This window comes from Ptychodera flava, chromosome 2 (assembly GCF_041260155.1).
Source record: "Ptychodera flava strain L36383 chromosome 2, AS_Pfla_20210202, whole genome shotgun sequence".
Lineage (NCBI taxonomy): Eukaryota > Metazoa > Hemichordata > Enteropneusta > Ptychoderidae > Ptychodera > Ptychodera flava.
Genome location: NC_091929.1, coordinates 2,904,534 through 2,930,004, shown reverse-complemented (window position 1 = coordinate 2,930,004; position 25,471 = coordinate 2,904,534). Strand labels below are relative to the sequence as shown.

At 36.2% G+C, this 25,471-nt stretch overlaps 1 protein-coding gene across 6 annotated transcripts in view; it reads left to right on the top strand.

Annotated features, from left to right (window-relative positions):
• LOC139151421 (fibroblast growth factor receptor substrate 2-like) overlaps window positions 1-18,294 on the top strand; it is a 56,547-nt gene extending 38,253 nt beyond the window's left edge. For 5 of the 6 annotated variants that reach the window (XM_070724225.1, XM_070724241.1, XM_070724257.1 and 2 more), the window contains exons 2-4: window positions 11,894-12,157; window positions 12,788-13,134; window positions 14,947-18,294. In XM_070724225.1, coding sequence (XP_070580326.1) covers window positions 11,911-12,157; window positions 12,788-13,134; window positions 14,947-15,636 — 1,284 coding nt within the window. In that variant the 5' untranslated portion in view covers window positions 11,894-11,910 and the 3' untranslated portion in view covers window positions 15,637-18,294. Of the gene's footprint in view, window positions 1-5,229; window positions 5,539-11,893; window positions 12,158-12,787; window positions 13,135-14,946 lie in introns of those variants that run through there. The other variant, XM_070724233.1, reaches the window with a different exon arrangement.
• Window positions 18,295-25,471: the final 7,177 nt, after the last annotated feature.

Sequence of the window (25,471 nt, the reverse complement as noted above, 5' to 3'; positions counted from 1 at the left end):
TAAGTCTTTGAAAAAAGTAGTCTGCTAAACATCCTATGAAACGTACACTTTTGTTCAAAATTTTCAGCAGATTATGCGCTGATATTTTCAGAATCAAAATGCATGGAGTACTTCCCGAGAGTCTCTCTCTCAGACTCTCTCTCTCTCTCTCTCCCAAAAAGCCTTGATGAATGGAAAACAATCCCTGGTTTATGGAAATTAGAGGATGCATACTGAGCACCGTATGCTGGCCAATTTAACCAAAGAGTATGCCACCACTGTCTCTGTGTAGATATATATACTTTAATCCTTTCTTCCAGACTATATGATATAATCAGAGTATGCCACCGCTGTCTCTGTGTAGATATATATATACTTTAATCCTTTCTTCCAGACTATATGATATAACCAAAGAGTATGCCACCGCTGTCTCTATGTAGATATATATACTTTAATCCTTTCTTCCAGACTATATGTATAATCAGAGTATGCCACCGCTGTCTCTGTGTAGATATATGTATACTTTAATCCTTTCTTCCAGACTATATGATATAATCAGAGTATGCCACCGCTGTCTCTGTGTAGATATATATATACTTTAATCCTTTCTTCCAGACTATATGATATAACCAAAGAGTATGCCACCGCTGTCTCTATGTAGATATATATACTTTTAGTCCTTTCTTCCAGACTTTGGCATTATGCCAGTGCATGTTTTAACATGTGTAGTCTGCAGATCATGATGTTAAAAGCCATTGGCTGAAGCAGTATTTTATCAATTGATTTAAGATTTGATTTGAATCATCTTCAGATTGTGATGCATAGACTTCAAGGTGAGCTCTTGTTAAAGGGAAACAATCATCAGAACTGCACCTGTGCGAGTTTCTCGTTTAAAAACAATGTATTGGTATTTTTTGCACCTAATCATAATAGCTGCAACATTTATTTTTAATTATACCATGCAGATTATGACAGACATGTTTTAACTTTCATCAATCACCATGGTACCTTGGATGCAGTGTTTACAGTTCATTTATGTGTCGGCTACATAGACGATCTGCCCATATCTGTCTACATGTGTGCCTTGGTGTGTGTTCATGGGTCTATGTACATGTCTGTTTAGATGTTGATCAGTTTCTATTTTTATTAGAAGGTCATAATGTACTGGTAGTCGAGGTATGGTATAGTCCTACAGGCCTCTGTGGAGAAATGATTAGATCATGTTGATAGCAATCCTATCTCATGATGTGACGTATATCCTGTGTCATTGTGCAATGAATTCAGGTGTGTGATTGCAACTCATTCAGGGTCCAATTTTATTTTAAGAAATGAATAAGATGACCTTCAAATTTTTCCAAGTCTTTGTCTTTATCAAAGTTTGTGGGAAGTCATTCTTGTAAACTGAAAAGACAAGCGGTATTGTTCAGAAAATCAATAATTCAGCATTTACAACTTGCTTGTATTTGCCTTTCATTCGGGGTCTAATCTCTCCAATATTTTGCCGCAAAATGAAAGTTAGGCTACTCCAAATACACATGTCCAGTTCGTCTATCTAGCTAGGGCACCCATTTTCACATGTGAAAATTTCAAAATGTTGTCGATCATACTTAAGATGTACACTTCGATCACTGTGCATCTTTGATAGTCTGCACCTCCCATTGATTTTGGTGTCATCCAATTCCTATTGGCATTATGTAACAGTATAGTTGGACCAATACATACCAGTTGGAAGCATGGGGAGGGCAGGATAGAAAGGTCACAATGGCATGACCTTCAACTCAGGACTGCCTTGCTTGTCGTAATCTTCTGTAAACTAACAACACAATTAACATTAGCCATTCTCAAGGTTATCAGGTATTAACTGACTCACATGAATGTTCATCCGCTGTACATGAGATTTTGTGACCATGCAGGTCATAATTGACATCCAATTACAACTTGAAGTGGCTGTCATGAACTAGAAGATAATTTACAGCTTATATAAAGTAGTCCCTCCCACACCTTCAGCACATAGTTGGTAGAAGTTTATCAACTGTATCACATAGTTGTCAACAATTAGAGTCCAATTTTTAGAGCTTTCAACAGTCTAATATTTTAGTCTGGCCAATGGTAACATGGTATTAATTCCAAACATTGCCAATCACAGTCTGCTCATATTAAGGTAGTATACACCTCAAAAGTGAAAGACTTAAACTTTTGCTCAAAATTTCCTAAATAAAACTTTCAAACATTCTCTTACCAAATCAACAATACAAATTTGGGGTCATCGTGCAAAGTTTGGAACTAGCGAAACAAATTACCCAACGTTTTGCCATATTTGACATTCAAAATGGCCGCCATTCCTATGTTAACTCTGTGGGTGAAAAATTAAATTTTGGATTTTTCAAAAAGTCAATAAAAGTTTTTCTTCCTCCAAGAGCTTTAAAATGAGCCTCCACAAGTGTTAGAACAGAAAAGAATTGTTGAAATTTGAATCCGACTATCTGTCCCCAAGGCGCTTTCTACCTTAAATAGTTTATAGAAGTTTATCAACTGTATCACATAGTTTTCAACACTTTGTAGGTCATATATTGCCAAATCGCGATGGCCTAATTTTGTGAACTCTTACTATCAGCTACCAAAGTACATATTCAGTCAGACAGCTGAATATAAATCAAAGATTGGAAATGAATAAAAATACTGCGCATTTTTCTTTAGTTTCATAACAATAATTGATTTGATTATGCAGTTTATCGTGACAAACACTTTTGGACATAAACTACAGCATATGAAAATGGTCATTAGAACTTTTTAACAAAAGGATACAGGCTACGTGATTGACGATGATGACGAAAATAATAACAACAACAACAATAATAATTTTCATATTTTCCATATTTCTTTAATAATTTTCATATTTTCCGTAATATTTTTTTCCTATTTCTCCATTATCATGAATGACTACTGAATACCCTATGTTCTGACAAATGATGATGCCTGATGACATGGTTTACGTGGATCAGCACAAAAATAATACGTCCTAAGTGACTATCAAATGACAAATTAGAACATAGACAGCGGATGAGGTGTGTTATAATTGTTTAGAAATGACTTTGAAGGTTAGCTTATGGTTTGCATATGGAGGTCCATTTTATCTAGGGACCACTCATAGTCTTCAATGACCTTACGTTAGATGCAGCCAGCTGTACCAACTAGTATCTTGTATAATGTGTGCTGAACCACTTTGCAAATGCATACAGTAAGTTGCATGGTTGAAATCAACTTCTCTATCAATACACAAATAAATACACAGTAAACAAAAATACTGTCATAAAAATAACAAAGTCCAGCTACATCAATTAGTTGACTTGCTATTATTAAGGTAATATGCACCTCGAAAGTGAAAGACTTAAACTTTTGCTCATATTTTCCTCAGTGAAACTTTGAACCATTCTCTTACCAAAGCAAGAATAAAAATCAGGGGTCACCGTGCAAACTTTGGTACTAGAGAGACAAATATCTTGCGATTTCTCGATATTTGAAATTCAAAATGGCCGCCATCCCTGTGTAAACTCTATGGGAAAAAATAAAATTTTCGATTTTCAAAAAACTAAAGACGGTGAAAACTTTTCTTTCGCCAAGAGCTTCAAAATGAGCCCCCACAAGTGGTAGGTCAGAAGAAAATTGAAAAAATTTGAAGGCCCGAATTTCTGTCCCCGAGGTGCGTTCTACCTTAACTTTCAAATTCACAACAACATGTTGGAGAATGACTACATTTTCACACATGAGAAATGTCCAGTACTTTTTCAAATGTTTCTCTTCACGGTATATGGAATGATACTGAAGATTTGTATAGCTCTGAAGGATCCCTGTATCATAACACTTCCATGCATCACAGTTTACTTGATTGTATACACTTTAGCTTGTACCGAAAACAGCCATCAGTGATATGAATTGGCCAAAACAATCTGTTGCTAAATGTTCAGTTTTCCAGTCCTTAATGTACCCTGAGTGGTGTAATTTTGCTCATATTCATCAGCTATAAAGTAAGACCCATTTGAACTCCAAGGCAGGTCACTCTCTTATTAACTAATTGTGTCTGCAAGATCCTTGAAAACAAATGTTTACCACTCTCCATTGACCTCCGTTTCCAAAAACAGACAGATGACTAATCACATGTTTACTGCCAATATTTGTTTATTTTTAGAAATATCATCCATGCACGTAAATTTCCAAAACCTGTTTCACTTCATTTTTGCTAGCTCTCAGGTAAAGGAATTACAGTATGTGTATACAATGTACCGGTATATCAAAGCAGGCTGTGTTGTTGCAGTCATTGAACCTACCTCTGACTGTTGTGAAATGGACCGAGTCACACTGACATTGAACTGCTTTTGTTGATGGAATTTTTATTGATCAATGAGCCCTCTTTCTGAGAACTAGGCCTTCCAAGTTGACCTATGGATGAACTTTAACAGTCAAGAGATGACAGTGCAAAATTCACTGCAATTGACATTATACATGTGAAGCTAACTAATGATAAATTCAAGAATTAGATCTACCCTGAGATTGCCAGGTACATCCCAGGTACGTACATCTGCATTACCTTACTGGTATGTCTATACCTGGTACCTGTCGGCTTTGTCAAGGCTTCAACAAATACGGTGAAATCAAAGTTAATTGTTTCTTGAAGATTTTCAGATGCAGTTGTCTTGATAAATATAACACTAGGTTAATTATTGTTGCCATGACATTAGCATGAGACAGGAAAAGACAATTTGAAAATAATATGATGTTGTAGCAGCCAGCAATGCTGAGTCGTTGATCATTAGTGTCATCACAGTGGGTGGAGGGACTGTGGTGTCCAACAAAATTTGTCATTCATGCTGAGTCAGTGAATCAAGACTTAAAAATTAGAATGAAAAAGCCAAATAGTTTGTAGAAATAGACTGACATTTGGGGTATAACATCCATTCATTTATTGTTATGGATACAATGTGGTTCTTGAGAAAGACAGATCTCACAAAGTTTGGAATTATAACTCTGCTTTCCCAGCACCTTTGTCATAAAACATCAATGTGTCAATTCAAACACAACTTTGGATCTTGTCATCAGGAAGACAGCGTAGTACAGCGTAGTGCACATTTCACTGGGACCTACCATTCTACTCACAAGAATACCTCACAGGCGTAGCTATTGATTTGGTATGTTTACAGGTGTTGCTTCTTTCCTCCAATGATTATGCCCCTGACAAGTGACCTCTGTATTGTTAGGTATGCATAGCAAACGTGCTGTAAACACAGCACTGTACAACGTTTGAAGGACATGTGTGTTAGTATTACGTGGTGGGTTTATTGGACACAGTTAGCCACTAAGATGTCATGACAGTCACACTGCTCTGAGAGCAGCACTTCAACCATTTCTATTTTGTCAGTACATAAGCTTTGATTCTCAGATCTAGAGTACGTCAACAAAACAGTGATAATCTTGGAATTACGCTGTGTAAGCAGACAGTAGAACAGCAGATTTGGCTGTCTGCTTGCTGTGGATTTGCTCTGCCTCTGGCTATCCTGTCGCAAGGTAATGATCATGGTTTTTTTTTCACTACAGTCCATGTGGGCTATTTATCTGCCTAGCATTTAGCAAGTCACAGGAAAACAGTGAATGGACTCATACTCAGCACACAATTCTGTAAAATTTTCAACAGTGCAAAGAAAAGAAGCAGTAATCATTGAAATGCGCAGGACGACATGTAGTTTTTTCAATCTCAACAGTCACGTTGTGAATGACATTGAGAATTGAATGATGAGGTACTTCAGCCATGTCTTACTCAATGGTTATGGAAATCAATGTCAACAACACCAATATTGCACCCATCACTTTAACAACCACATGTATATTTCCCTGTATCTGAGCTAACATTAGCTGTGTCTATTGCTATATTTCCTATCCAAAGCTTTGAAAAATGTTGTGATTTCGCTACTTTGCCCGGACAATCTTGAGTTGAAAGGATATCTTGTCTGTGTTGGTTCAGTGGATAATTGGTCTTTAAACTGCTTTATCTCCAGACAATAATCTTATAGTAAATTACCATTCACTTTTAAGATTTTTTGTAAGTGGGGTTAATGAAATTTCAGCTGTCATTATGATTAACTACTTGATCAAGACTTTTAATACTGTAACTTTCTGCCATCCACACATGTCCTTCACATATAATTAAGTTGGAAGGTCATAGCTTATTGTAATATTTTGCCAATGAAAGTCATGTTATAGCGGATGTATTTAGTGTGCGTGATGAGAGAAATACTCTTTTGTTCTGCTTTATCTGGTAACAGTGGATGGTATAGATTATAGATGTGGGTAGGATTATATGGTGTCTGGTACAGATTGTACAAGACATGATTGTTTTGCTCAATTTTATTACCTGGCAATTATCACTATGATGCTGCAGATAGGTTAAAAAATCATCCCATTGTGCTTTAATAATGATATTCATTTTTATGTAGGATACCAATTTATTGTCTTAATATGCCATATTTTGCTCAGTGTAGCCTATGTTTGCAAAACATAGTTGAACCCTGAAAAGTGTGATGATGTCATCAGTATAAGGACTGTCATCATTGAGTGAGTGCAGTATAGTCACATCTCACTTCAATATCTAAAACCTGTGCTAAGGCATTTCTACTGTTACTACATTCATGTGATAGTTTTTGCTCATAAAAGCAATTCATAATGGTTGTTTATGTTTAAGTTTTTGCAATTAGTTTGTAAACGTTAACATTTCATGCTAAGCTGCATATGAAGTCATCAACATACAGTTTCTAAAGCCATCCAGGCATGTCAAATGAAATGTGACAGAATTGACATTGACTTTGATGAAGTGGCTTTCTTGACAACATAGCAGCTGTACATTGCATGGATTTTATGGTGTAGATCATTGTTCAGTACATCAATCATCATTTCTATCAGTATGCAACAATGTTTGCATGGATAAACCAAGACATGTATAAATCTATGTCATTATACAATGGCAAGGAAGAGATCATAACCGTAGGATTGTGATTCGATACGACATGTTTCATGCAGAGGTACGATTGAAATTCCTAGCTTTGATGGCTTTCTGATTTTAATATCCCAGGCATCAGTTGGTCAACTGTCAGTGTTTACAGTGTGATGTGTTACAAATGGGAATACATAATATATCTGCAATAGATTTGTCTTGCTTTTTTGCATTATTATAGCTGCTAAGGACTTGACTTGATTCACACACACACATACGGTAGATTAATTTGTCCCAATAGACATTGTCAGATTCAATGTGTTCATTTCATCATCCAGTAATTTGTAAACAAGTTAATGGTTATAAAATGAACATTGGGACCTTGACTTGTTCATGTGGCACACTGCATTTTGTATCAGCCTAAGGGGTTTCAAGGAGCCCATGCTTCATTGAGCCCATCTATCTTACTGAACAGATTACATTGGGATTGTGCAAAATGAGCATTTGCAGTCTGCAAAAACACACATGATATTAGCCAGAACAGATGACATTATTTTTCCTCTATGACAGTATTCTTAAGCATTAATGCCTTATAGTGGTAGTACCGGTACTAGTAGCACCAGTGTCACCTCATGCTTTGTAATATGCAGTGACATAAAATATGCATTCTGTGTACAGGCATTGTCATTGTTATCCGAGCTACATGTACATTAATAACATGTTTACACATATTCAATATTTCCATCCTTTTTGTCAAATTCTTATATTAGAAAATTAGAATTCATTATCCAATTATTAGACCTCTATCTGAAACATTACTCTCCCCTGTTGGGCCTAAAATAAAACAAACATCATATGTCTTCCTTTAAAATACCTGGGGAAAAATAGTGGAGGTTTGTTGTTTTATGTGATAAAGATAATAACCCTTTGAGCGCCAAAGTCTGTTTTTGTCCCCTTTATAAATTAAACCCAGTCAATTTTTCTCAGATTTTTGCCAAAATTTTGAGAAAAAACTGTAGAAAATGAAATGTGATGTCCATTTTGTCCAAAAGTACCAAAAAATTACAGAAAAATTTATAAAATTGGTAAAATTTTGCACTAAAATTTTGGCAGGAGAAAATTACAGCACTCAAAGGGTTAATGGAATATCGTCAGAATAAAATTCAGTGAGTTATTTGTTTTCATGTGGCTACACAAGTGTTTCATCTGAGACTGTGTTTCTGTTAAAGATACAGTAGCTATAACTTTTGATGATTTTTTCACAAATTTGTTTCGTATTTCACCGGCAACTTATTCTTCTACTACTCCCCAAACTACCGGTATATTGAAACACCCAAATTTCACTTTCCAATGCAATACATATCAAGTGCACTGTTATTGTTTACACTTAAATTTTAGTCCCGACTAAAATTCTCTTATCAACAGTAAGAGCTAGCACAATCTACATATGTACAGGCTGAGTTGATAAGCTGAATACTGTGTATCTCAACATACTTTGGGGAGTACAACAAGAAAGTGTGAAAAAATAAAAGTTACAGCTCCTGTCCCTTTAACCATTTGAGTGCTGTAATTTTTCCCGCTAATATTTTAGTGTAACATTTTACCAAGTGTTATGAATTTTTCTGTAATTTTTTTATAATTTTAGACCAAATGGACACAACCTTTCAATGACTACAATTTTGGACCAAAATTTTGGGAAAAATCTGAAAAAATTGTATAGGTCTGATAAAAACGTAGCTGGTTATGTTATATTCAATAAAGGCAACAAAAGTTGACTTTGGCACTCAAAGGGTTAAGGTAGTATGTGCCTCTAAAATTGAAATATTCAAACTTTCTATGAGAAAACTTTAAACCATTCCCTTTCTTTTCAATAATATATATACATGTATATCTGGGATCAGTGTGCAAAATTTGCAAATTACCCAACATTTCCTGTCACTTGAAATTTAAAATGGCCACCATCCCAGCTCAGCTAGTGTGTTAACTCTATGGGGCAATATCAACTTTTTGATTTTCATATTAATAAGACTATGAAAATTAGATTTTCTCTGTGATGTATGAATGATCCCCCTTAAGTGGTAGAGTGAAAAAGTAAATTGTAAAAGTGTATGAGTCCAAATATCTATCTCTGAGGTACATTTTACCTCAAACCCATAAACTACCGAACAAATATCCAGCTTGCCGTCCTGTACATTTACACTGTGATGAAAGCAGTCAGTCAGTAGACATGTGACATGCATCTGTCAACAGAACATCCAATATTGTTGATGCAAAACAAGCTGACATTGAGACATAAATAGTTAGCATCATTTCAGATACAATGCTCCAGTTTGTAAGACACGTGTACTGGTATCACCATGCCTATGCTATTATAACATCAATTGGCTAAATTAAAATTGAAAAATTTCATGGTCTCAGAAACAGTTGAAAGAAGTTGTTTAAAATTCGCTCAAATTATGTGAGTTTGCTTAGACTGAAAATTGACTTTCCTTAGTCATTTTGGATAAGATTTTTATGGAAAAATATTAGCATTGATTAGTATTCAGGGTAAACATCCATGCTGATACATCGTTTAATTCACGTGACTCTGTTTTCTTAAGACAAAAGTTCACTCAGCACAGACCAATCTGTAGTATAAGGATAACGCATCACCATTTATTATGGTGTAATTATTTTGTATTCAGTGGGTGTTCTATTCATGATAGCCAGCAATGAGAAACATGTCTGTAGGTTGATAGGAAGAAGTAGGTCAAACAACTTAGGAACATATTCATGAAAAAAGAAAATGTGTAGTAAGATAAAATGTAGTCCTGTGTATTTGTTGTTTTTGCCACACGGTGAAACCTCAAATGATTAAAAAGCAGCTCTACAGTCTATGGATAATCATCAAGGATGTTTGCAGTTGTTGTGTCGTATATTTGAGTGCAATGAAATTAATCAGTCAGTCTTCCTGTAGACATGGTCATTTGAAAAATGTTGTCAAGTAATCTCACACGTAGAATGGATTGTAGCAAGGTCGAGCATGGTAAAAGATGAATATAAACAATTAAAAATATTAACAATTGTTATGATGTTTGTGTAGCAGTATGTTTATTACATATAAATTGCATACTAGTTGTTTTGGCAAGAAACATTATCCATGTACCAGTAACCTTGGATAGCAGATAAGCCAGTCAAATGCAGTGAAATGGCAATGCACTTTAGTGATTCTGAGAAACAGCTCATTAATTTCATGCCTGGATATCAATCTATTGCAGCAAGTCAAAGATAGTCACATACTCATCTTCAAGTCTTGAAACTTGAGTGCTACTCCCTGCAACATATGAAATGCTTCTTTATCAATAAGTAATATTGATCAGCCTAAAGAAACAAATAACATGGATAGAAATTGACAAGCTTCATTAAAGAAGTTATTGATGATACCGTACTCGTCCGAGTATAAGCCCCGGTTCGGCACACTAAACAGCGGTAAAACTAGGGGAGGGGCTTATACTCGAGCAACCCCATGTTATCTGGCATGGACGCTTAATTTATGCTAATTTTATGCACGATTTTTTTCAACACCACTCGATCTTTCTATCGCTTTCAAAATCGACTTACACATCCAAAGAAATTGATTGTACAATCTCTGAATACAGAAGTGACATTTTGGTGAAATTTCAGCGTCGAAAAAAACCCCAAACTTGAAACAAAGACGTTACGTATGCTGCTGATCAACAGTATGTGAACAGGCATGCATTGCCCACACGGAAAGGCAACTCAATATTCCAATATCAAACTGTCTACACCTTGTGAAAACAACAACATAGCAGTGAAAATTGTAATAGTCACCAGGAAAAGTCTTCACAAATGAAAGGATAATTGCTTCAAACAAAAGAAACTGCATGTTTCAAGCATGAAAACATCGTGGCAATGAATGAAAATAAACAATGGCGGACGTGAGTGAGACTATTCTATTTAGGCGACGGGGGTGAGTAGGGTCAAAGAATCAAGATAGTACTGGAAAAACGTGTCATTTTCCTTACGATATTGTCAAGGGAACTCCAGTTTCCCATTGTTTTAACATCTTTTAATGGTTTCTTTATTATCTAAAATTAATTTTACCAAGTTAAATGACCAAATATACTCTCCTAACCTTTCTGTATTTGAGTTACACTAGGGTAGGGGCTTATACACGGATGTAATGCATTTTCTAAAATCCTCTAAAATCAGTAGGGGGGCTTATACACGAGCAGGGGCTTATACTCGGACGAGTACGGTATATATTGCTTGCTGTACACTTGTGTTCCCAAAAACAGTGTTAAGTAATGTAGTTAGGTATCTTCCAAGCTTTCGGCAATGTCAGCTCAAAGTTCTGTATTGTAGAATACCAATAGGTTGTGATATTAGTATTCATCTGCTCTCAAAGTAGGTTTATTGTAGCAAATGTAATACAAATTTTAAATACCCTATCAGTCACTGTGCAACCTCTAGTTGACACTCATTGTTTTCTAGAAGAAAATCCTGAAATCATCTCGTACATTTTTCTCTTGGCCAACTTTTGCCCTGCATTTCCTAATGAAACTAAGAGTTGATGTTTACTGACAAAAATGAAGCAACAAGCTGCATATCTGATAGCTCAATGAAGTCAGTTACAAACACTGTGACAATGAATTGACTGATATAATGAGCTGTATCAACCTCACTGCCATTGCTATCAGCATCAGATGAACATGATAAATGTCCTACCTTCAGTGTAAAACACTGATATGATCATCTTTGATGATATCAACAATCAAATGCATCCTTCAACTCATGTTTTCCCTTTGGGTTAGGGAGTTATTTATTCCACTGACTCATTTCACTGTATACAATCTTACTAATTGGCAATAGATGTATCAGAGAGGAAATACTGGTATAGCTCATCAAGTAATTTCTTTCTTCTTTCATTTACAGATTCTTTAGCTGAAAAAATGGGCAACAAGTGTATTAGAGGGGAAATTGACTCTGATATGAGTCCTACAATGTTTAAAGTGAAAAATGTAGATGATGATGGGAGGGAACTTGGCAGTGGAACTATTGAAGTTGGACTTTCAGATTTAATATTATACCAAAAAAGTAAAGATCCAGTGCGATGGCCTTTACGATGTTTGCGTCGATACGGTTTTGATGCGGAACTTTTCTCCTTTGAAAGTGGAAGAAGATGTCCGACAGGTCCAGGTTAGTATATGTAGTGATATCTGTGAAAGTCTGGGTGTGAAATTCTAGACATTTATTGATCAGTCATTGGATGTGTCTATTGACCAAAATACAGGGAAATAATTGTTTTTGGTCCATGGCCCTTGATCAAGTACTGTTTTTACTATTCAGATTACACCAGAAACTTTGAATTGTCCTTGTTATATTTCTATCATTGAAGCTGGTTCACCGTTAGATTTCCTGTGCAACTTGAATTTTTATTGAAACACTTAAAAAGTATTATTATGGAGTGACCTATTAGCATAAAATTATGAATTTCTCTGATATTTCATTGATATGCTGCCAATACATCACAGAATATCAAGAATGAGCATGGGCCTATGTGCATTTTATGTAGTTACACTATTTATTTATCACTTGAACCCCTTGTATCCTTGCCAAACCCGTCATAGAATACAGAACAGTACCAAAATCTGGCCATGAAACGCGTTGTGCAACAGGAATTGGTGTAAAATATCATGTGCAAATAGCAAGAGCAGAGGAATCTAAAAATGAAACCACCCAAGTCAATGGAGGGAGAATGGTTTTCTAGTTCACCAACGTAGTGTTTGAGCTTTACCCACTAATGCCAGTGTTGCTGTCTCTATACAGGTATTTACGCTTTCAAATGCAAACGAGCAGAACAGTTATTCAATCTAGTGCAAGATAATGTGGAAAGACAGGGCCAAGCGGATGACACAGCCAGCCAGCACAATCCAGCAAGCAGATCCAGCTCCCTGACTGGAGCTGATGGAGTTATTCGCAAACATTCTAGTGGATCTTTGTCATCATCTGGTGGGGCAAGATCCTCCAGTCCACATTATGTCAATGGTAGTGTGATTGTAGACAACACACCACCTAGCAGTGCCAGCCCTAGAACACCAGCAAGTCCATCCTCACCAGTGTCACCTCATTTACATAATTATGTCAATACATCTGGTCCTGCAACCAATGAGGAGGTTAGTAGACTTTCTAAATTTCTTTGAAGGCAATCCCATGACTGTTATGATAACATTCCATTTAAGCTGAGTTCAATCAGTCATCTCTTCTGCATGAAGTTTGATATGTAATCTTAAAGGGAGGCAGTCATCAGAACTGTGTGTGTGACTTTCTTGTTTACAAACAATGTATTTCATGCATGAAATCTAGATGCATCAAGTAAACATAGCTGCAACATTTAAATTTTAGGATATTCATTGTTAACAAACTTGTTTTAACAGTGTTTATATCGGTTGTAGTGGTCCCTGGCAATCTTTGTGCAGAGTTCTGACAACCGCCTTCCTTTAAGACAAGCTTCAGTTTAATAAGTAGAATTTAATATTTATATTTAATTCAATTTTAACTTTGTGGTATTTATGTTGATGTTTTCTTCATTTGATCAACAAACCAGTAGATAAGAGATGGGTGGGTGTAACTGTAAGGAAACCAATGCAGTGGTAGCAAGTGTGTTGATTCAGAAGTGAAAGATGGAGAAATATGGGAGAAATATAAAAATTAATAATAACACCAAGGCAATGTATTAGTACTTGTTTTAGACTGAGAGTAAAGAATGTAGGTCATATGTACATATACCAACACAACATAGAGGTGATGCTATACAGTAAATATTTTGTGGTTTCCAATACATTTGCCATGATATCTACGGTATATGGGTCATTGTTGTCATTGCTTTGGATCAGTAGATGGAAATGATTGACAGCAAACTAGTGATATGTGTTGAACACTGATAGATAGGTATACCAGTATGTAATATACCTAGAATGTACTGCTATATGGTATACCTATTATTTACTGCTATATGGTTACCTAGAATGTAGTCCTATATGGTATACCTACCGGTATTACTGCTATATGGTATACCTAGAATGTACTGCTATATGGTATACCTAGAATGTACTGGTATATGGTATACCTAGAATGTACTGCCATATGGTATACCTAGAATGTACTGCTATATGGTATACCTAGAATGTACTGCTATATGGTATACCTAGAATGTACTGCTATATGGTATACCTAGAATGTACTGCTATATGGTATACCTAGAATGTACTGCTATATGGTATACCGGTACCTAGAATGTACTGTTATATGGTATACCTAGAATGTACTGTTATATGGTATACCTAGAATGTACTGCTATATGGTATACCTAGAATGTACTGCTATATGGTATACCTAGAATTTACTGCTATATGGTATACCTAGAATGTACTGGTACAGTGTTTTTTTGTTTGTTAGGAATATTGCAAGGACATTTAAACTTTAAATGTACAATTATTCTCACAATCAAAAAACAAACATTACTGCTCAATCAGCCATAACTTTTTAATGTACTTTATTTTGTTTTTGTCCTGTTTGTAAAATACAGTTTCTTGTTTTACTCGATAAATCAGGTTGAAATGTCCTTATTCAATTTGTCAATATAGCCTGTATCTGTGTTATGTCCAATTGTTGTTGTTGTTGTTGTTGTTTTTGTTGTTGTTGTTGTTCACAACTGGATTTTTTGGTCTGGACTAGCACTCATCAAGCAATTATCAACAATAACATTGCATACAATGTATTGTGTAAAATGCTTTGTGAAAGCTAAATGCTTCCTATTCCCACAGACTTCTTGCAGAAAATATTGTCAAAAGTTGCAGCTGTTGTCCCATGAAGTTAATATGTATGTATGTATGTATGTATGTATGTATGTATGTATGTATGTATGTATGTATGTATGTAGAGTGAAGATGTATCTAACCCCATGTTAATGTTCTATTACTATACAGGCAACAAATGCTTCATCCATTCATATCAGTGTCCAAGAGAAGAGCCAATCAGGACAAGGCAATAGCAACAACTATCAAGAGAGTAGCTTGAACTATGTCAAACTTGATCATGAAAATGACAAGACACAAAGTAATGCAACAGCCAAAACGGAAACAGCGGTGTTAAATGGAAGTGCCAACACGGCTGTGGTGTCACCATCTTCTGTTAGAACTACTCCTACAACTCCCAATCACTGCTATGCAAATCTGGACAATCTTAGTGAACTATTACCATACTGTTCTCCATCTGCCAAGTCACCATCAAGCCTTGCTGGATCAAGTCCTAAGAACGGTTTAATTTCACCCAATTCAGATCACACGTATGCTAATCTGGACCAGGTGGCTGCCGGAATAGGAAATGGCAATGGAATTTCCAAACTTGTGCTTCAACCTCCTCCAAAGAAAAAGATAAACTACATTCAGCTGGACTTGGAAAATCTTGAAAGCAAAGCTGACTCTAACTCAACTCCTGGTTCGTCTCCAAGAACTCCTAAAACACCAGGACCAGATACCCCAAACAAAAAGACAGATACCTATGCCATGATTGACTTTGATAAAACTGCCGCTTTGATCAAGTCTCAAAATGGACAAGTAGACCATGATGATGGTTCTGTTCGCAAAACCAGACATAACAGTAACATGGATCCATGATTGACAAAACAAGACTTGACAGTAACATTGATCTATGATTGGCAAATGTACTGTATCGCATGGTTACAATGGACAAATTTATTGGACAAAGTTGTTGTGAAAGTTGACCTTCAACTTGGCTTTCTGAAAGTTATATCCTGACCTTTGACCTTTCATATTTGCCATGCATTGTATCTTTTTCCCATATTGTGTTTAGCCAACATCACATTTTTTATGAGATAATTTTATAGATTTTCTTTTAAAAACTCTGTTTGCATTGAAGATGGCAACATCTTGTGATTGCAGATACAGTGATTGATGTTGTGATTAGCTGTTTTTGCTGAATCCAGTAAAAGGCTTTGCTGAACTAAAATTACTAACAGCCATATTTTTGAAATGCATGTCCATCAGAAATCTTTAAGAAGCATTTCTCTTCAAGCGCTATTAGACTGGATGTTTGTTTCTCAGCAACAACTACTTACAAGTTGTAGGGCTTTATTTGAAGTTGCTTATCTGTCCTATGGAGACCTTTGGAGAGAAATTGCAGACTTTTTTGAATGTTAAAACTGTCAGCAAGGATAAGCCCCATTATCTTCCAAGTGCAAAAAATTACAGGTCACAAAGACAACTTTCGTTTTTTATAAAAATTTACAGTTAATAGACAAGTTTTATTTAAATTATGCCATTTATATTCAAGTGTAGCATAATATGTTTTACAAATAGAAACACTTTATTGATAAAGTCATGTTTAATCAATATTTAACTTGTGTCAGATTTGAAACTCAGATCTAATGTGAATTTGGATATTACATGCCAACATCTGGTTTACAACTTCACGTTTTTGGCAATATGGAAGAAGGGAAACTTGTGTGTGTGATTTTACCAAGCCTTAGAGAAATTGCTGCTATTAGTCCTGCCATTTTAGTAGCATCATTCAATCCATCGATTTGAAAATTGTACGGTCATTCTGAATCTTTATGCCGAGAGGATTAATGTAAGAAAGGAATATGTTTCCACCAAGTGTCTTGAGTGACAAGGAATTGGCATGTGAACACACTGTATTGATCACCTCATATCTAGATAAAAGTCAACAACTTATATTTTGATCAATTTTTGTGAATGCTGGAAAGTTCTTCTTTCCATCAAAATAGTAACATGACCGTGATGTTTGTTAGTCTTCGGTCAGTCATCAAATTTATGGCTCAGATTCTACGACAGAAATTTACTTTTATCATTCCCATTGTGTAACAGTGCACTTAAAAACAACTTGAGAGCATGAATGTTTGTCGTACAAGAACATGACAAGACTAAGTTGATGGCTATTCTGGGATAAAGGCAGCCTTCATTTAGAAAGCTGTTTCACACTATCTTAAAAAATGATGTCAAGATTTAAGCAATCTGTTGGTGTTATTATAATACTGACTTGTTTGAATAATATTACTAACAATATCATTTACTGAAACAAATGATTTTAATATGCCTTCACCATTGCCAGAAAAAAGTACGAATTGTGTGGGATGTATGTTAGATGAATTTCTCAAAGGAAAATTTTGTCTAGCCTTCCAAACCAGAGTTAGGTAAATTTTTATCTCATTTTCGAAGGAGCAAATGTCTGTTTGCAGTTCATAAACAGTGTCTGTTGGATGTAAGTTGACTGTGTGGAAGAAAAAAAGACAGAGATTGGTGCAGATTTGTTGATTGCATAGCAATGACCTATCAGACATGACAGTTGCAGTGGAAACTACGGAAATCACTCACATGCTATCTCCACAAATGCTTTCCACTGAGCATAGGTTGGTGTCCCTGAATTCTATAGAAAGAATAGTCCATCATTAATTGAGAAGCATTTTAATATTGAATAGCAACTAATAGTAAAAGAAAGAGCTTCATGTATCCCACATTGAACTTAGTTGTAAAGGGCCAGTAGTGGTAGCTTTTCACTAGTTTTATTTTGAATGTCAACCACAGTTTCTTGTTCTACTCTGCCTAGTAGACTGCATTGTTATTGTTGGCAAGTAAATTCTGGTTCAGACTAGAATTCGAATGTTAACAATAACAGTGTACTCTAAACATGCTGACATGCTGAATTGTGGACAATGGTTTGGGGAGTGGAATATGAACTTGCAATGGATGAATAGTGAAAACAAAGCAAAAATTGCCATGACTGGCTCTGTAATAACCAGAAAGGGAAAAACTGCAAACTTTTATAACCTATTGCTAGTATTATTGTAATATACAAAAATCTTTCTATCTCTCAATTCACATGTCTCTTTTTTATTCCCATTGTCCTGTTTTCCGTAAGTTTCTATCCCTCATTGGTCCAGCACTCTCTGGTATACTTCTGGACTATTCCATTTCCAGAAGATTTGGGGAGAGGAATTTATGTACTGTTGTGAATCCTGACATCAGTACTTTAATAGAATCTGAAAACAATCTGAGCCTAAAAGAAGGTTCAGACACAAGGACTTTATAATGTGATATTCTTGCAATAGGGTCAACTACCTTTCACATTCAGGACATCTGTGTTTTCTTGTTTTATTTATGTTTTCATTACATCTTTTCTAAACAGGTTCGAAAAATTACAGTTCTCTTTACCTCAGTAGGAATGTACTGTCTTTACCAGAATTCTTCTCTAATTCTGACAAAGTAGTACCATAATAAAGATTTTAAATAGGTTAACTTATATCCCTGTGTCTTTTGTTCTTTGGATCAACCAATCAGCATCCAGTGTTTTTATTCTGAACCAATCAGGACAAGTTTTAACCCTTTCACCACTATGGTTTGGCCCAAACCCATTGTTATCAATGGTGATCTTGGACCTGTTTACAGGGAATTGGGGGTGAACAGGTTAAAACAAGTAAAATTGATACAACTTCTCTTGTTGAATGTGGAAATATGCATTGCTCACGTAACAGCTTTCCTGACCTCTACACACACTTAGGAAAATACATAAAAGCACCCACTCCTCCAAAGCGAGGTCTTCTGGTGTAATAATAGAATGAAGGAGTTTGATATTAGTCAAAGCAACTTAGCTAAACCACTATGTATTACCGATCATGAAAAAGCAATGCATTGGCATATATGTCTTCTTGACAAATGAACACCAACCTATCGATCAAATTCCTCTTCTCTAATTTGGTATTTTCATTGTGAATCTCTTCAAGATCTATTTTTTTAATGTTTTGTAAGCTTTACAGAAATAAGATTTTGTATTCGTTTCCTGATTGCAAAATCAATTGCTACAGTATATATGCTCTATATATACTTTAAGACACAGTCTGTGTGTCTGTTAGTCTTGATGTGGTATTGGTATTTAAACATATCATGGTAGATTACAACACAGATTACAATAGGATTTCACAAAGTATTCAAAGCAGACACAAGAACTGTCAAGTAATTGCTTTGAAGTAGACCATAGCAAAGAATTCAGTGTTATATGAAGGACAAGTTGCAACATAATTTTCATTTGCCAGTGACTATCCAGTAAAATATGTGCAAATTCAATAATCAACACTGAAATCAATACGTTACTTTATTTAGATTTCAATAATATCTACCGGTAGCTTGCAATGCAACTACCCTTATAATGATTAAATTATTTTACTCCAACTGACAAAAGGAAACTACAGCAAAATATTGATGGAATGTAATTGCAGATAAAAAGTACTTCCTTTGCCATTTGTTATCAGTCCTCTTGAAATCTTAGAGTATTACCAGATGTGTACTGCTTTCACTGCCCAATGCAAAACAACCTAAATATACACCAATTGCCCATCAAACTGATGTTTTATCAGTTATTTTGAAACGTTTGAATGCGATTTTTAAATCAACCGTAAAAAACAGAACTATACACACATGACCGCTAGTTTGACAAAACAGGATTGGAACTAATTTGGGATAATTGGATCTTTTATTCAAATTTCTCAAAAAGTTTTGGGTGCCATAGAGGTGAATGTAGCAATATTACAAATTACTCATAAAAACAAGTGCATTGCTTAGAGAGAAAAGCAGATGAGCTTACATTTGCAGAATAAACTGACATTAGTTCACAATCCAATTATCCCAAATTAGTTCCGGTCGTGTTACAGTGTATTGTCTAATGGATAAGATGGAGTAAATTTGAACTCTGATAAAGGAAGTGATTGTTACAATGATAGGTGGATGTCTATTTGCATCGTCCCTCCGTCATAGTTATGTAACTTGGATGGCATATCCTGTTTTGATGATACCAAGTTAGTAAATCTGAGGTTTGCAATGCAGGTATAGCTGTTTCATTACCATCACCAAATCTATAATCACTTACGATTTCGTAGGGCAGTTGGTTTTTGCTCACGTGTGAACACGTGAGCATATGTCGCAGCGATGTCTGTCTGTCTGTCTGTCTGTGTGTCTGTCTGTCTGTCTGTCTGTTGGTCCATTTTCTCAAAAACGGCTGAACGTATTTCAGTCAAATTTGGTAGACATCTTCAGAATTCAAATGGCTAGAACTGAAAAGGTTTTGGTGGGCGTGGCTTGGATATTAATGAAGTTATGAAAGTTTTAATTTTTCTGTTACGCCGCGCATGACAAGTGAAAACAATCGACTGTTTGAGGGCGCTGTGAAATGTGCTTGTCCAGGTTGGCTACAGCTGGATAGCTCTGGTTTCAACCACGGTCCCTCCGTGTTTCAACCTCGTATTGAACATTAAAAATATGATATTTTATTACTCATTCAACTCACTATTCAAGATAAAATATCGTTTAGTAAATTAGCTTTATCCTTGGTAATTGATTGTTTCCCTCGCTGCTCGATCGCCAGAAATGAGTACATACGTTCTCTACCTAGCCTCATGGCATGGAAGTGCTGATGAATAATAACTTTGGGTCAAAGGTATTGAAGTGTCCAATCAGGTTCGTGCACAGAGTCCAAGGCCATGACCTACTTCATGTACTTCTGCACTGTTTTGATTTTGCTTCGCCAAGAAACGTGTTCGTCATTGTCCATAGAAGTATGTTGCTCTCCTTTGAGGTTGTTTGTGAAACAAATTCTGGGATAGGCCTTGGAATGCATACGATCGGCATCGCGGCAGTGCATGTAGCTAGCCCTACGAGTATGACGAGAGTGTCCGGCTTTGGCTACGCCGCCTCCCACCTCCGGTAGGCGGCGTAGCCAAAGCCGGACACTGTCGCCATACTCGTAGGGCTATGCATGTAGCGTACCATGCTTGTGTAACTGCCGAGCTCAACGTGCATTCACGGTTGATACTCGTGTACAATCATGATGTGTTCAATTCTGATGAAGATTCATAAGTCTTACTTTTGCAGTCTTTTTTCCGTACGATAATCCCGACAATACGTGTTACTGTTAGACGAGGTGGCCATTTTATGATAAGTTTCAATACTGCACAGCTACATAGCGTCACTATCGTGTGATCGAGGTACAGCGTTGTTGAACGGGATACAGAAACTCTGCAGAGGGAGAAACGATCGTTGACATGAACAGTCAATGTACTTCAGCACGTAGTCCGCAGATAGCGGATCGAGAAAATAAACGTGTCCCAGTAAATAACGGAATATTTATGTACATTAACTCGATATTAATCAAATTTCCAGCTCATCGCAAAAAAATGTATTGCAAAGATTAATTTGTCACTGACAAATACTGCACTGTATGGAAAAAACAGTCTGTAGAATAGTTCAACTTCAAGTGGTATTACCCGAGACAAACACTTGTGTTGTCAATTTTGATTTCATTTCATAAACTTCATACTTCATCGAGTATCGTGTATTTCAGCCTTTGTGAAGCCATTTTATTGATATTTTCAATTTTTGTCTTGGCTTTGTTGTGGAACATGTTGAATCGTCTCCGTGGACATGTAGGCAAAAGTGTGACGGGGTCGAAGTGACTTGGGTACCTGGAGCCGACCAAAACCAGTGTGAATGGTTCGACTACTCCGGAATAAAAAGGACGCGATGCGTTGTACAGACTCAGTACGCCCAAATAATCACGTGATGCCGGTACAAAACAAACCCACATGTGTATTAGCGCGTATGGAAATACACGTACGTCTATGCGCGTTTGCGCACATGGCTTTGTTTGTACCGTGGTCGATTCGAATTCCGGGTTTGGCCTATTACTGGGGTCAAAGCGGACAGCGGCCGGGATGACGTGTTCCCCAAGCCTACCTTCAGAAGTCTGTTTCTTCGCAAAAAAACGTCAACTTTTAAAACCCGTCATTTATTTACTGATGTTATTCTCAGCATCACAAACATATACGCCTCTGCTATGTATCACAGCAAATAGTTATATTTGAGCGCCCCGTAAATGGGATCCTCGTTTTTTTGCGAACCCGGAAGTGTGTCTTGCTCAATGCATTTCCTACCCATAGCGAGGGAAACTGCCCGCGTTCCCATGCTCCCATGCACCCTTTTTCAATGCCAGTGCAACGCCATCTGTGCAAAATTTGTGGTGGTATGCTCCCGTGTGATGGAAAACCTCTCTTATTCTAACAATGACGTAGTTGACTTTGGACTTCGATTTCGTAAATGTGATGTCCATGCAGTGAGTTTGGGTTGGCGCGCTTATAATGCAATCTTCGCCCGCCTGCGGTCCGATATCCCGCATTTATTAGCGATATTTATCTGTTTTGACTTGACCAAAGTTGGCAAAACTTGCTATGTACATTAAAGATACTATGATACAAGATTATTGAAAGTCATTTGACATTTTTTTCAGCCAATTCCCAATATGCATATTTAATGAACCTTCCAAATTAGGGATATATACTGGCATTTACTTGATAAAATTTGGCGAAACATGCTGTGTACATTGATCATTATACCAGGTTATAACAGTATTGAAAGTCATTTTGCATTTCATGTCAGCTAATTCATAATTTGCATAAATAGCTAACAAGCTTTCACGGTTTGGCATATAGAGCTTGATCAAAGGTAATTACACATGCTATATTGTGATACAATGACAGTACTCAAAGAAATTAGTTATTTTTATTTCAGCTAATTACATATTTGAATACTTAATGACCTTTAGAATTGATCTGTGGTGAAATTCATTGTGTTGATCATAACACTTTAAATGTAGCAAAGCATGTAGCAAAGGTTCAAACTTGCACATAAATGCAATATATAATGAAACACGTGAGCATTTTCAGTTCATATCTGGTTTGCTCACGTGTTCACACACGTGGGCATATGTCGCAGCGATGTCTGTCTGTCTGTCTGTCTGTGTGTCTGTCTGTCTGTCTGTTGGTCCATTTTCTCAAAAACGGCTGAACGTATTTCAGTCAAATTTGGTAGACATCTTCAGAATTCAAATGGCTAGAACTGAAAAGTTTTGGTGGGCGTGGCTTGCATATTAATGAAGTTATCACAGTTTTAATTTTTCTGATACATGGTAGTCTATGGGAAGCCGGTATCTGTGGTTTGAGGGCGCTATCCCCACGTTACACTCTGGCTAGACGATGCTGAAATTAGACTCGGTTTCGGATTCGGTTTCGGATTCGGTTTGGGATTCTAGAGACTTAAAGAAATTTTATATTTCAGCCAATTGTTACACTGTGGAATACTGGATTTTCCTTACTTTCCCTGGACCCTTTTTTCAGCTAAAATAATATCTAATCACACTAAACAAAGTGAAAATAAGTATATAGGGATAACTTAGCAATACAAATTTTTTGACAAAATGTCATGTGATCTCGATGACCTTTGACCTTAAATATGAGTATATGTCCATAACTCAGTAACCACAAGTGCTGCACCCTTCATATTTGGTATGATGGGAGACCTTATGACATCACATCCTGTACCTTATTAATTATGTGCATATCTAATTGTGAGCCAGCAAATAGAGCTAGAGGTCTGATTTTTGGTATATAGGTATAACTTAGCAATACAATTTTTTTGACAAAATGTCATGTGACCCCAATGACCTTTGACCTCAAATATACATATATGGCCATAACTAAGTAACCCCAAGTGCTACACCCTTCATATTTGGTATGATAGGAGACCTTATGACACCACATCCTGTACCTCATTAATTATGTGCATATCTAATTCTGAGCCAGCCAATAGAGCTAGAGGTCTGATTTTTGGTATATAGGGATAATTTAGCAATACAATTTTTTTGACAAAATGTCACGTGACCTCGGTGACCTTTGACCTCAAATATACATATTTGTCCATAACTCAGTAACCACAAGTGCTACAGCCTTCATGTATGGTATGATGAAACACCTTATGACGCCACATATTGTACCTCATTAATTATGCGCATATCTCATTCTGAGCGAGCCAATAGAGCTAGAGGTCTGATTTTGGTATATAGGGATAACTTAGCAATACAATTTTTTGACAAAATGTCACATGACCTCGGTGACCTTTGACCTCAAATATACATATTTGTCCATAACTCAGTAACCACAAGTGCTACAGCCTTCATGTAGGTATGATGAAACACCTTATGACGCCACATATTGTACCTCATTAATTATGCGCATATCTAATTTGAGCGAGCCAATAGAGCTAGAGGTCTGATTTTTGGTATATAGGGATAACTTAGCAATACAATTTTTTTGACAAAATGTCACGTGACCTCGGTGACCTTTGACCTCAAATATACATATTTTTCCATAGCTCGGTAACCACAAGTGCTACACCCTTCATGTTTGGTATGATGGGACACGTTATGACGCCACATACTGTACCTCAATAATTATGCGCATATCTCATTCTGAGCGAGCCAATAGAGCTGGATGTCTGATTTTTGGTATATAGGGATAACTGTAGGAGAGAAATTTTTTGACCAAATGTCATGTGACCCCGATGACCTTTTACCTAAAATATATGTTTATGTCAATAAATAAGTAACCACAAGTGCTATGTCCTTTGTATTTAGTAGGATGGGAGACCTTATGACAGCACACGCTTTACCTCATTAATTATGTACACATCTAATTCTGGGCAAGCGAATAGAGCTAGAGATCTGATTTTTTGGCATATAGGGATTAATTAGGAATACAATTTTTTTTTTGAAAATGTCATGTGACCTTGATGACCTTTGACCTTGATTATACATATATATGCATATTTCAGTAACCACAAGTTCTATACCCTCCAATTTTGATAGGATATTAGACCTTAAGATGTCACATCTTGTACCTCATTTATAATGCGCATATGTATTTCTTGGCTGGCCAATACTGCTAGAGGTCTGATCTTTTTTCCGATTTAGAACCGTAACTTAGACATGCCTCATGTGTTTCAAATTGGGAACAACGACATAGACCTATGTGCCCATAGATCTCAACATATACACTCCAATGATACTTCTTAATGACCACATTTTCCTGCCCCATCAAGACTAGTACTCCTATTACAAGTGGGGACTATGTCATTGTAAATGACTTGTTGAGTTAATGGTTGTATCACAGTATTCGATATATCTAATTCTGTATTTTTTCCATTTTATATTCTGAATAATTACATTAAACATATTTCACTGTCTCCAATACATTTCATTTAAGTATTTTCACTTCATGCACTTTATCCCTTTCACACATGTTCAAATATCTGACCAGAGAACAAACACTAAATAGTCCAGGATGGGAGCTACAGTGTCATTGACGCTATTTTACTTCAGCCAATTCCTAATTTGCATATTAAATGAATTTTCATACTTAGGGTATTCATCTGAATTGACTTGATCAAAATTGATGTAACTTGCTATGTACATTTCAGACACTGTAATACAATATTATTGAAAGTAATTAATCATTTTCTCTTCAGCAAATTCCTAATTTGCATGTTTAATGAACTTTCCTAATTAGAGATATATATCTGAATTGACTTGACCAAA